Here is a 12,349-nt window from a genome sequence, read left to right as displayed (position 1 = left end):
GGAAGAGTAAACTGAGGCCCAGGAGGAGAAGGAACTTGCCTAAGTTTACCAAGTAGGGCAGAGGTTGAAGCAGGATTAACTGAGGCCCCCTGCCTCCCACGTGGAAGAGACAAAGAATGGGCAGAAGGAGGACAGGGGCCAAATTGCCCCCTCTCAGTCCCTCATGATCCATCACTTGGCAGTGGCCACATGGATGATCACAAAACCCTTGATGTCCGGGAAGTGAGGGCTTACAAGGTCCACCTGCAACTGCCTTGGGCCACTCTTGGAGGGGGTGATGTCAAACTGGACTGAGGCCCTCTCCTGAGGCTCCAGGGTGGGCACGCTGGAGGAAAAGGAGGTGAGAAAGGCAGATTGTCAGTCCTCTTGCCATTCTGAGTCTGGCCTGCCAATCCACAGCTCCCCAAACTCCTCAGGATCAAGTTCACCTTGTGGCTTGACATTCAAGACTTATCAACATGTTTCCAGGCCAGGTGCGGTGGCTCACTCCTGTAATCCCAGCACTTTGGGAGGCTGAGGCAGGTGGATCACCTGAGGTCAGGAGTTCGAGACCAGCCTGACCAACATGGTGAAACCCCATCTCTACTAAAATACAAAAATTAGCCGGGAGCGGTGGTGCACACCTGTAATCCCAGCTACTCAGGAAGTCGAGACAGGAGAATCGCTTGAATCTGGGAGGGGGAGGTTGCAGTGAGCTGAGATTGCACCATTACACTCCAGCCTGGGCAACAGAGTGAGACTCTGTCTCAAAAACAAACAAAGAAACAAACAAAAACAACCACAAAAACATGTTTCCAATTTAATTTTCTCTTCTACCACCTGCATTCTTCCCATCCAGCCCGGCTAGTTTTCTGTCTGTGCCCTGAACTTCCCTCCTCTGGGCTTTCATCGGCTCTGTTCCTCCCACCTAGGATACCTTTCTTATTCCAATCCACCCAAGGCCCAAATCAAGTTCTCTTCTCCCAGGAGACCTTCCCTGACAACACCAGCCATCAGGTGTTGACACCAAGACCTTTGCCTGGCAAACCGTCCTTCCTTCTTGATACCTGAAAATCTCAATTCATCATTTAAGGCTCAGCTCAAACACCAGCTCCACTGGAACTTCTTCCTGGCCCCACCTTCACTTAAGGGCTGCTTTTGCTCCCCCAGACCTTGGACAAGGTCTTTTTCACAAATCACACTGTCCTCATGTGAAGGGCCATCTGTATCTGAGAGCCCTTCTCCAGGCAAAACTCCTGTCAGTGTTCCTAACAATTACACATGGGCCAGAGCACAGGTCAGTATAATCAAGGACCACATAAGTAGCAAGCAGATGAATGGAAGAAGGAAGGAGTGAATGAATGATTGACAATCAACAAGTAAATAAACGAATCCATGAATGAACAGGAACATGTGTGAATGAATGAGTGAAGCATCAATGCAGGAATACATGAATGAAAAAATGAGCAAATGAGTGAATAAATGAGTAAGCAAATTCAAGAATGCATGAATGAATGAGAGAAAATGAATGAAAGTGAGTGAATAAGTAAATGGATAAATAAGTGAAAATATGAATGAATGATGTGAGTGAATGACTGAGTGAACGAGTTATATGATTTGAGTAAATGAATGAATGAATGAAGGAATAAATAAGTGAATGCAGGCTGATATGGATAGGCTGTGGGCTGGTTCCTGGGGGGTCCAGAATCTCTCCCACACCCCCCATCCCTGGCAACTTCTCTCTGGCTCATCCATAAGGAAGGGAGCCCCATTCCCTGCCAATCCCCCAGGCTGGCACTTACTCGATGCTGAGCTGTTCCTGGAGAAAGCCGCTGCCCTCCACCATGAGCGCACAGTCCTTCACTCTTTCTAAGAGGGGGTTGACTACTGTCACTTCCACCGTAACTGCCACTCCCACCATGGCTGGGCCCAGAACCTGAAATGGGACAACACCGATGAGCCATCGCGCCTACCCCTCCTCCCTCCAGGAAACCGATGGTCCTGGCTGAGTTAGAGGATGGATCATTAGTCATGTCCACCCCTGCCTCCGTATACCCCATTACTGAGTGCCACCATTGCATTCATCCCCTTATGTCCAACCCACTCCTCCCACCTTGGAGAGCTAAAGCTGGAGTTAAAGGCACAAAACGCCCAGCTTCTGACGCTCTCCCCCAGCTCTAGGGAATGGGTGCTGCTCGGAACAGCATGGTAGGTGCAGGCTGAGGTCACCTTGATGGTGATGAAGTCCTCTAGAGTAATGTCCTTCTCCACCAGAAGCTTCTCTCCTTTGGTGACGAGGCACATGGCAGCCAACAGGATCTTCTTGTCCTCTGTCAGGTCTTCTTTATACTTAGAGTAAGATATTGTAATTGGGATTCTCTTCTCTGGAAGGGAAAGCAGAGGTGGGAGTTGGGGCTTGGTGTCTTTCTTCAATGGCACTGGGAAGAAGGAAGGGAATGCCCAACTAATAGCTCCTTTCTCTCTGGTCCTTGCAACCATTCTGTGACAGGCTTTATTCTCCTCAGTTCTCAGATGAAGAAACCTAAGGCCCAGAGAGGGTATTTTCTTGTCCAAACTCATATAGGAAGTAAACCAAGAAATTAGGATGAGGTGGGAGTCAAATTCAGGTCAAGGAGCTACCACAATACCAGAGTATTTCTCCAAGAGCCCCCAGAGATATTTTCAAACTTTCCCTACTTATTTAAGATGGAAATCTCTCAGCCCATCAACCATTCATCCCCTCCTTCACTGTTTATTGAGCACCTATTATGTGCTAGGTGTAGAGAAGAGGAAGACCAAAGGCCTGCCTCAGTCTTCCAATCCTGTGAGGCCAATTTCCCTACAACTTTTCCAAATGCCCCCCTCCATGAAGGCCCAGTCCCGGCCAGCCCCACCAACTGAGGGAAGTCTTCAGTGACGCCTCCAGCCAGTGCTCTCATGCTCTCTGAGCTCCTGTGGTCCTGGCCATCTCTATCTCCCTCTCACCAGTCACAAACATCCTGCCTAGGTATTCTTTTCTTGTAAGCATGGATCACCACAAACCTCAGTCTTTTTTTTTTGAAGACAGAGTCTTACTCTGTTGCGAGGCTAGAGTGCAGTGGTGGCGTGATCTTGGCTCACTGCAACCTCTGCCTCCTGGGTTCAAGCGATTCTCCTGCCTCAGCCTCCTGAGTAGCTGGGATTACAGGCACGTGCCACCACACCCAGCTAATTTTTGTATTCTTAGTAGAGATGGGGTTTCATCATGTTTGCCAGGATGGTCTCAATCTCTTGACCTCATGATCCGCTCGCCTTGGCCTCCCAAAGTGCTGGAGTTATAGGCGTGTTTTTTTTTTTCCTGACTACTATGTATTCTTTCTTTTAGGTTCAATGTGCTCTTTCTGGTTTGCTCTCAGGCCCCCTCATTTCCTATTGTTCTACTCCCATTGCTTCCTTTATTTCGTTTTCTTCCTGACTCTGAAGGCATCTGAGTTTTTAACTCATGGAAAAGGTCCTTAAAGGGCTCAACATGGTTCATGCACTCTGCTATCCCAGGGCTTTGCATATCATATTCTCCTGAATGCCAGCAGGCCGATTCATGTGTTAAAGCATGATTTTTTTTATGGGCTCCCTTAGTTCGGTTGGTCATTACTGGAAGAACTTTATTACAATAACAGTAATAAGTAATAATTATAGGCCAGTGCAGTGACTCACACCTGTAATCCCAGCACTTTGGGAGGTGAAGGTGGGTGGATCACCTGAGGTCAGGAGTTCGAGTCCAGTCTGACCAACATGGAGAAACCCTGTCTCTACTGAAAAAACTTACAAAATTAGCAGGGCGTGGTGGTGTGTGCCTATAATCCCAGCTACTTGGGAGACTGAGGCAGGAGAATTGCTTGAACCCAGGAGGCGGAAGTTGCAGTGAGCTGAGATTGTGCCATTGCACTCCAGCCTGAGTGACAGTGCAAGACTCTGTCTCAAAATAACAATAACATTAACAATAATTATTATAAATATAAAAGCTAACTTTTACTAAGGGAATAAAGTGTACTGCACTTGGAAGTGCTTTTGCAGACTGACTTGTTTAAACCTTACAACAATTCCATGAGCAGGTATTATTATTTTTATTTTATTGATTTATTATTTTATTGATAGTATATTATTATTGATAACAATATCAAAAACACTGATAATAAACATCATAAATTGAATGTTCGTCAGGTGGTAGGAATGATGCCAAATACTTTATATACATTATATCATTTACTCCTTGCATGGTGATAGATCATGGTTCTCCAAGTGTGGTCCTGGGACCAGCAGCATCAGCGTCACCTGGGAACTTGTTAGAAATGTAAATTCTCAGTGTCCAGCATGAAGAACCACCATATGCCACCATATGATACCCATGAGCAGAGCTCTGGGTATCAGCTCAGACCCTGGGAGAAAGGAGGAGAAAAGTTGTCCTTTAGAATGTTTGGATCAGGGCTTCTTGAAGTCCTTTGACTCACAGACTCCACTAACAATCTAATAAAAGCTGAGACTCCTTTCCCTAGAACAATGGTTCTCAATAGCACCGCCACTCAGCTGGACATAACTGACATCTGTAGAATATTGCATCTGACAACAGCAGGATACACATTCTTCTCAATCTCACACGGAGCAGTCACAAAAATGGATCACATTCTGTGGCATAAATGACACATTAACCAGTTTAAAATAATAGAAATTATGCAATATATGCCCCCAGAACACAATGAATTCAAACTGGAAATCAACGACAGACAGAGAGCTGAAAAATCTAAAATACCTAGAGATTAAACAACACACTTCTAGAAGAACACATGGGACACAGAAGAAGTCTCAAGAGAAATTTAAAAGTATTTTGAAGTAAATGAAAATGAAACTACAACTTATCAGAATTTCTGGGTGCATGCCTGTAGTCCCAGTTACCTGGGAGGTTGAGGAGGGAGAATCACCTGAGCCCGGGAAGTTGAGGCTACAATGAGCCATGATTGTGCCACTGCACCCCAGCCTGAGTGACAGAATGAAACTCTGTCTGAAAAGCAAAACAAAACAAACAAACACCCTTCCCCCAACACACACATTTGCAGGATGCAGCAAAAGCAGTGCTTAGAGAGAAGTCTATAGTATTAAATACATATGATAGAAAAGAAGAAAGATCTAAAACCAATAATCTAAATTTCTGCTTTAGGAAACTGTAAAAAGGAGAAAGTGTTAAACTCATCTTAAGCAGAAGAAAAGAAATAATAAAAATTAGAGCAGAAATCAGTAAAATTGAAAATCAGAGATCAATAGAGAAAATCAGCAAAACCAAAAGCTGGTTCTTTGAAAAGATCAATAAAGTCAATAAGCTTACAGCAAGGCTAACTTATAAAAGAAAGAGAGAAGGCACAAGTTATTAATATGATAAAGGCAAGAGAGGACATCTCTCCAGATCCCATGAACATTAAAAAGATAGTAAAGGTAACAAGTTTGGGGAGTTAGGAAAAAAACAGATAGTAAAGGAATATTATGAACAACTTTATGCCCACAGGTTTCATAACCTAGATGAAAGGGACCAGTTCCTGAAAGAAAAAATCAGCTAAAATTCACATAAGAAGAAAAAGACAACCTGAATAGGCCTATATCTATTAAAAAATTGAATCAGGACTTAATAACCTTCCAAACCAGAATGCGTTAAGCCCAGATGGGTTCACTGGTGAAATATACCAAGTATTTAAGAATAAAAAATTATAGCAATTCTCTACAATCTCTTCCAGAAAATGGAAGCAGAGAAATACTTCCTAATTCATTCTATGAGGTCAGCATTACCTTAATGCCAAAAACCAGACAAAGACACTGCAAGAAAAGAAAACTACAGACCAATATGAACATAGATGCAAAAACTCTCAACAAAATATTGGTAAATTGAATCAACAATGTGTAAAAAATTACACGCCATGATCAAGTGGGATTTAGTCTAGGCATGTAAGTCTGGGTCAATATTAAAGTTCAATTAATATAGTCCATCAAATCAACAGGAAAAAAATAACATGATCATATGAATAGATGCAGAAAAAGAATTTGATAAAATCCAACACCCATTCCTGATAAAGCTCTTAGCAAACTAGGAATAGAGGAAGAATTTACTCAACTTGATAAAGAATATCTACAAAAAACCTACAGCAAACGTTATCCTTAATGGTGAGAAACTGCAAGCTTTCCCATGATGATTAGGAACAAGGCAAAGATGTCCCCACTTACTATTCCTTGTCAACATCATATTGGGAGTCCTAGCTAATGCAATAAGATAAAACAAGGAAATAAAATATATACAGATTGGAAAGGAAGAAATAAAACAGTCTTTGTTCACAAATGATATAATTGTCTATGTAGAAAATCCAAAAGAATTGTCAACAACAACACACAAAAAATCTTGGAACTAACGAGTGGTTATAGCAAGGTTACAGGGTATAAGATTACTAATATACAGAAGTCAATCACTTTCCTATATACCAGCAAGGAACAATTAGAAATTAAAATTAAAAAGATAATACCATTTATGTTAGCACCACCAAAAATGGAATACTTAGGCATTAATTTAACAAAATATGTACAAGATCTACACAAGAAGAACTGTAAAACTCTGATGAAAGAACTAAATAAATGAAGAGATATTCCATGTTCATGGCTAGAAAGGCTCAATATTGTCAAAATGTCAATTTTTCCTAACTTGACCTATAGATTCAAAGCAATCTGAAGAAGTTATTTTGTGGATATTGACAAACTGATTCCAAACTTTATGTGTGGGTGGGAGGCAGGAATGAAGAGAAGTTGGATAGTGGGTACAAGATAGTTAGAAAGGATAAATTCTAGTATTTCATAATACAGTAGGGAAATTATAGTTAACTATGATTTATGGTGTGTTTCTAAATAGCTAGAATAAACTGTAATGTTTCCAACACAAAAGATACAGATAAATGTATAAGGTGATGGATATCCCAGTTACTCTGATTTGATTGTTACACATTCTATACATGTATCAAAATATCATGTGCACCCACAAAATATGTACTACTATGATATATCAATTAAGATTTTTTTAAAGATCCATGACATAAAAAAAGTTTATGTCAAGAGGCAAAAGATCCAGAGTAGTCAACACAGCTGTACAATTGTAAAATATTGAAGGAGAGGAACAAAGTTAGAGGACTGGCACTACCCAACTTCAAGATTTGCTATAAAGGTAGAGTAATCAAGACAGTGTGGTATTAGTGAAAGAATGGACAAAGACAGGCATACCTTATTTTATTGTGCTTCATTTTATTGTACTTTGCAGATATTGCATTTTTTACAAATTGAAGGTTTGTGGCAACCCTGAGTCAGGCAAGTCTATAAGAGCCATTTTTCCAAGAGCATGTATTTGCTTCTATGATCAGTGATCTCTTTTTTTTTTTTTCTCTTTAAGACAAGGTCTTGCTGTGTCACCCAGGCTGTAGGTGCAGTGGTGTGATCATAGCTCATTGCAAACCTCCAACTCCTGGGCTCAAGCAATCCTCCTGCCTCAGCCTCCAAGTAGCTAAGACTATGGGAGCATGCCACCACACCCAGCAGATATTTTTTATTTTAATTTTTGTAGAGATGGGGTTTTGCTGTGTTGCCCAAGCTAGTCTCAAACTCCTAGGTTCAAGCAATTCTCTCACTTTGACCTCCAAAAGTGATTGGGATTGGGATTACATATATGAGCCCCTGTGCCCAGCCCTTGATCAGTGATCTTTGATGCTACTATTGTAACTCTTTGCTGGCACCACAAACCATGCCCTATAAGACGTGGAACTTAATTGATAAATGTGTGAGTTCTGACTGCTCCACTCACTGGCCATTTCCCCATATCTCTCCCTTTCCTCGGGCCTCCCTATTCCCAGATACACAACAATATTTAAATTAGGCCAATTAATAAACCTACAATGGCCTCTAGGTGTTCAAGTTAATGAGAGTTACATGTCTTTCACTTTAAATCAAAAGCTAGAAATGATTAGGCTTAGTGAGGAAGGCACATAGAAAGCCAAGATGAGCCAAAAGCTAGGCCTCTTGTGCCAAACAGCAAGGTTTTGAATGCAAGGGAAAGTTCTTGAAGGAAATTAAAAGTGCTACTCTTGAAGGAAACTAAAAGTGACTTAGGAATTATAAGAAAGCAAAGAAGGAAACTAAAAGTGACTTAGGAATTATAAGAAAGCAAAATAGCCTTATTGCTAATACGGGCAAAGTTTTAATGATCTCCATATAAGATCACACCAGCCATAACATTCCATTAAGCCAAAGCCTAATCCAGAGCAAGGCCCTAATTCTCTTCAAATCTATAAGGATTGAGAGATGTTAGGAAGCTACAGAAGACAAGTTTGAAGCTAGCACAGATTGGTTCATAAGGTTTAAGGAAAGAAGTCATCTCTATAACATAAAAGTGCAAGCTGAAGCAACAAGTGCTGATGTAGAAGCCACAGCAAGTTATCCAGACTCTAGCTAAGATCGTTGGTGAAGACGGCTACATAAAACAACAGATTTTCAATGTAGAAAAAATAACTTTATATTGGAAGAAGATGCCATCTAGGACTTTCACAGCTAGACAGAAGTCAATGCCTGGCTTCAAAGCTTCAAGGGACAGGCTGACTCTGTGCATTAAAGAGCTATTGCAGCTGGTGACTTTAAGATGAAGCCAATGCTCATTTACCATTTCTAAATCCTGGGGCCCTTAAGAATTATGCTAAATCTACTTTGCCTGTGGTCCATAAAGGAACAACGAAGCCAGGATGATAGCAGATCTGTTTATAGCATGGTTTACTGAATATTTTAGGCCAACTGTTGAGACCTACTGATTAGAAAAGAAGATTCTTGTCAAAGTATTACTGCTCATTGACAATGCACCTAGTCACTCAAGAACTCTGATGGAGGTGTACAATGAGATTAATGTTATTTTCATGCCTGTTAACATAACATCCATTCTGCAGACCATGAAGCAAGGAGTAATTTTAATTTTCAAGTCTTTTTATTTAAGAAATACATTTCATAAAGCCATAGCTGCCATAGATAGTGATTCCTCTAATGGATCTGGGCAAATTCAGTTGAAAACCTTCTGGAAAAGATTCACCATTCTAGACATCATTAAGTATATTCATGATTCATGGGAGGAGGTAAAAATATCAACATTAATAGGAGTTGGAAAGAAGTTGATTCCAACTCTTATGGATGACTTTGAGGGATTCAGGATTTCAGTGCAGGAAGTCACTGATGATGTGGTGGAAATAGCAAGAGAATTAGAGTGCAGCCTAAAGATGTGACTAAATTGCTCCATCTGATGGTAAAACTTGAACAGTTGAAGAGCTGCTTCTTATGTGTGAGCAAAGAAAGTGTTTTTCAAAGATGGAATCTATTCCTGGTGAAGATGCTCTAAACATTGTTGAAACGGCAACAAAAGATTTTGAATATTACATAAACTTAGTTGATAAAGCAGTGGCAGGGTTTGAGAGGATTGACTCCAGATTTGAAAGAAGTTCTACTGTGAGTAAAATGCCGTCAAGCACCATCACATACTACAGAGAAATCCTTCGTGAAAGGAAGAAAGTCATTCAGTGTGGCAAACTTTATTGTTGTCTTATTTTAAGAAATTGCCACAACCACCCCAACCTTTGGCAACCACTACCCTGATCAGTTAGCAGCCATCAACATGGAGGCAAGACCTTCCACCAGCAAAAACACTATGACTCAGTGAAGGTTCAGATTTTTTTTTTTTTTTTGAGAAAGAGTCTCCCTTTGTTACCCAGGCTGGAGTGCAGTGGCAGGATCTCAGCTCACTGCAACCTTGACCTCCCCGGCTCAAGTGAGCCTCTCGCCTCGCTTCTGAGTAGTTGAGACAACAGGTGTGTACCACCATGCCTGGCTAATTTTTTTGTTTTCTTTCTTTTTTTTTTTTTGTAGAGATGGGGTTTCACCATGTTGCCCAGGCTGGTCTTGAGCTCTTTAGCTCAAGTGATCCTTCGCCTCAGCCTCCCAAAGTTCTGGGATTACAGGTATGCACCACCTGTGCCTGGCCCCAATTGTTAGCATTTTATAGCCATAAAGTATTTTGAAATTAAGGTCTACACTTTTTTAAAAAGGAATAGTGCTATTGTACACTTTATAGACTATAGTATAATATAAACATAACTTTTATATGCCCTGGGAAACCAAAACATTATTTGACTTGCTTTATTGCAATATTCCTATTATTGTGGTGGTCTGGAACCAAACCCGCAATATCTCTGAGGTATGCCTGTGGATCAATAGAATAGAAAAGAGTTCAGAAATAGACCTGCACAAATATAGTCAGTTGATCTTTGACAAAGTAGCAAACGAAATACAATGGAGAAAAGATAGTCAACAAATGGTGCTGAAGCAACTGGATATCCACATGGGGAAAAGAAAATCTAGACAAAGGACTTACATTCTTTACAAAATTTACTAAACTGAATCATTGACCTAAATGTAAAATGCAAAACTACAGAACTCTTAAAGATAACATGGGAGAAAAATCTGGATGACCTGAGATTGGTAATAATTTTTTTTTTTTGAGACGGAGTCTTGCTCTATTGCCCAGGTTGGAGTGCAGTGGCATGATTTTGGCTCACTGCAACCTCCACCTCCCGGGTTCAAGCGATTCTCCTGCCTCAGCCTCCCAAGTAGCTGGGATTACAGGCACTCACCACCATGCCCAGCTAATTTTTGTATTTTTAGTAGAGATGGGGTTTTATCATGTTGGTCAGGCTGGTCTCAAACTCCTGATCTCAAGTGATTCACCTGCTTCAGCCTCCCAAAGTGCTGGGATTACAGGCGTGAGCCACCGTGTCCAGCCGGTAATAATTTTTTTTTGATACAGTACCAAAGGCATGGTCCATGAAAGAAAAAATTGGTAAGTTGGACTTTATTAAAACCAAAAACTTTGCTCTGCAAAAACACTGTGAAGAGACTGAGAAGAGAGGACACAGACTGAGAGAAAATATTTGCAAAAGACATCAGATAAAAGACTGTTACCCAAAATACTCAAAGACCTTTCAAAAACCAGCAACGAGAAAATGAACAACCCAATTAAAACACGGGCAAAAGATCTGTACACCTCACCAAAGAAGAGATACAGATGTCAAATAAGTATATGAAAAGATGCTCAATGTCATATGTCATTAGTGAATAGTAAACTCTGATATACTATTTATTACACACCTATTACAATGTCAATAATCCAAAACACACAACGCCATCTGCTGCATAGAATAGGGAACAACAGGAATTCTCATATATCCCTGGTGGGAATTCAAAAGGATACAGCCACTTGGGAAGACAGTTTGTCAGTTTCTTACCAAACTAAACATATTCTTACCATAAGATCCAGCAAGTGTGCTCCTTGGTATTTATTTAAAGAATTAAAAATTCGGGCCTGGTGCGGTGGCTCATGCCTGTCATCCCAGCACTTTGGGAGGCTGAGGCAAGTGGATCATGAGGTCAGGAGATCAAGACCATCCTGGCCAACATGCCGAAACCTTGTCTCTACTAAAAATACAAAAATTAGCTAGGTGTGGTGGTGTGTGCCCGTAATCCCAGCTACTCGGGAGGCTGAGGCAGGAGAATGGCTTGAACCCGGGAGGTGGAGATTGCAGTGACCAAGATCTTGCCACTGCACTCTAGCCTGGTGACAGAGTGAGACTCTGTCTCAAAAAAAAAAAAAAAAAAAAAAAAGGAATTAAAAACTCAAGCCCACACAAAAACCTGCATAAGGATGTTTACAGCAGCTTTATTCATAATTGCCAAAACTAGGAATCAACCAAGATGTCCTTAAGTAGGTGAATGGATAAACTGTGTACATCCATATAATGGAATACTATTTTGCAATAAGAAGAAATGACCTATCAAGACACAAAAACCATAAGGGATCCTTAAATACATATTGCTAAGCGAAAGAAGCCTGTCTGAAAAAGCTTAATTATACTGTATGATTTCAACTAGACGACATTATGGAACAGGCAAAAGTGTGGAGACACTGAAAAAATCAGTGGTTACTGGGGCTTCAGGCAAGGGAAGCAGGGATGAATAGGTGGAACATGGGGATATTGGAGAAGGGGTGAAACTATTCTGTATGATAGTGGAATATTAGATACATGCCATTATACATTTGTCAAAAGCCATAGAATGCACAACACAGAGTGAACCCTAATGTAAACTATGAATTTTAGTTAATAATACTGTGTCAATACTGGCTCATTAATTGTAACAAATGTACCACACCAAAGCAAGATGTTAATAACAGGAGAGGTGTGGTGGTGGGCAGGGATATGGGAACTCTCTGTACTTCCCACTGAAAGTTTTC

General features: G+C 40.9%; 1 protein-coding gene across 2 annotated transcripts in view; it reads right to left on the bottom strand.

The window, feature by feature from the left end:
• Positions 1-61: 61 nt before the first annotated feature.
• Positions 62-12,349, bottom strand: part of TGM6 (transglutaminase 6) — a 65,871-nt gene continuing 53,583 nt past the window's right edge. Inside the window, exons 11-13 of one of the 2 annotated variants that reach the window (XM_011974497.1) lie at positions 2,209-2,363; positions 1,782-1,915; positions 62-325 (exon numbers count right to left, since the gene is read on the bottom strand). In XM_011974497.1, coding sequence (XP_011829887.1) covers positions 172-325; positions 1,782-1,915; positions 2,209-2,363 — 443 coding nt within the window. In that variant the 3' untranslated portion in view covers positions 62-171. The remainder of the gene's footprint in view (positions 326-1,781; positions 1,916-2,208; positions 2,364-12,349) is intronic. The other variant, XM_011974506.1, reaches the window with a different exon arrangement.

Source organism: Mandrillus leucophaeus, unplaced genomic scaffold (assembly GCF_000951045.1).
Source record: "Mandrillus leucophaeus isolate KB7577 unplaced genomic scaffold, Mleu.le_1.0 Scaffold101, whole genome shotgun sequence".
Taxonomy (NCBI): domain Eukaryota; kingdom Metazoa; phylum Chordata; class Mammalia; order Primates; family Cercopithecidae; genus Mandrillus; species Mandrillus leucophaeus.
The sequence above is the reverse complement of the archived record's forward strand: the minus strand, read 5'-3'. Positions and strand labels throughout refer to the sequence as shown.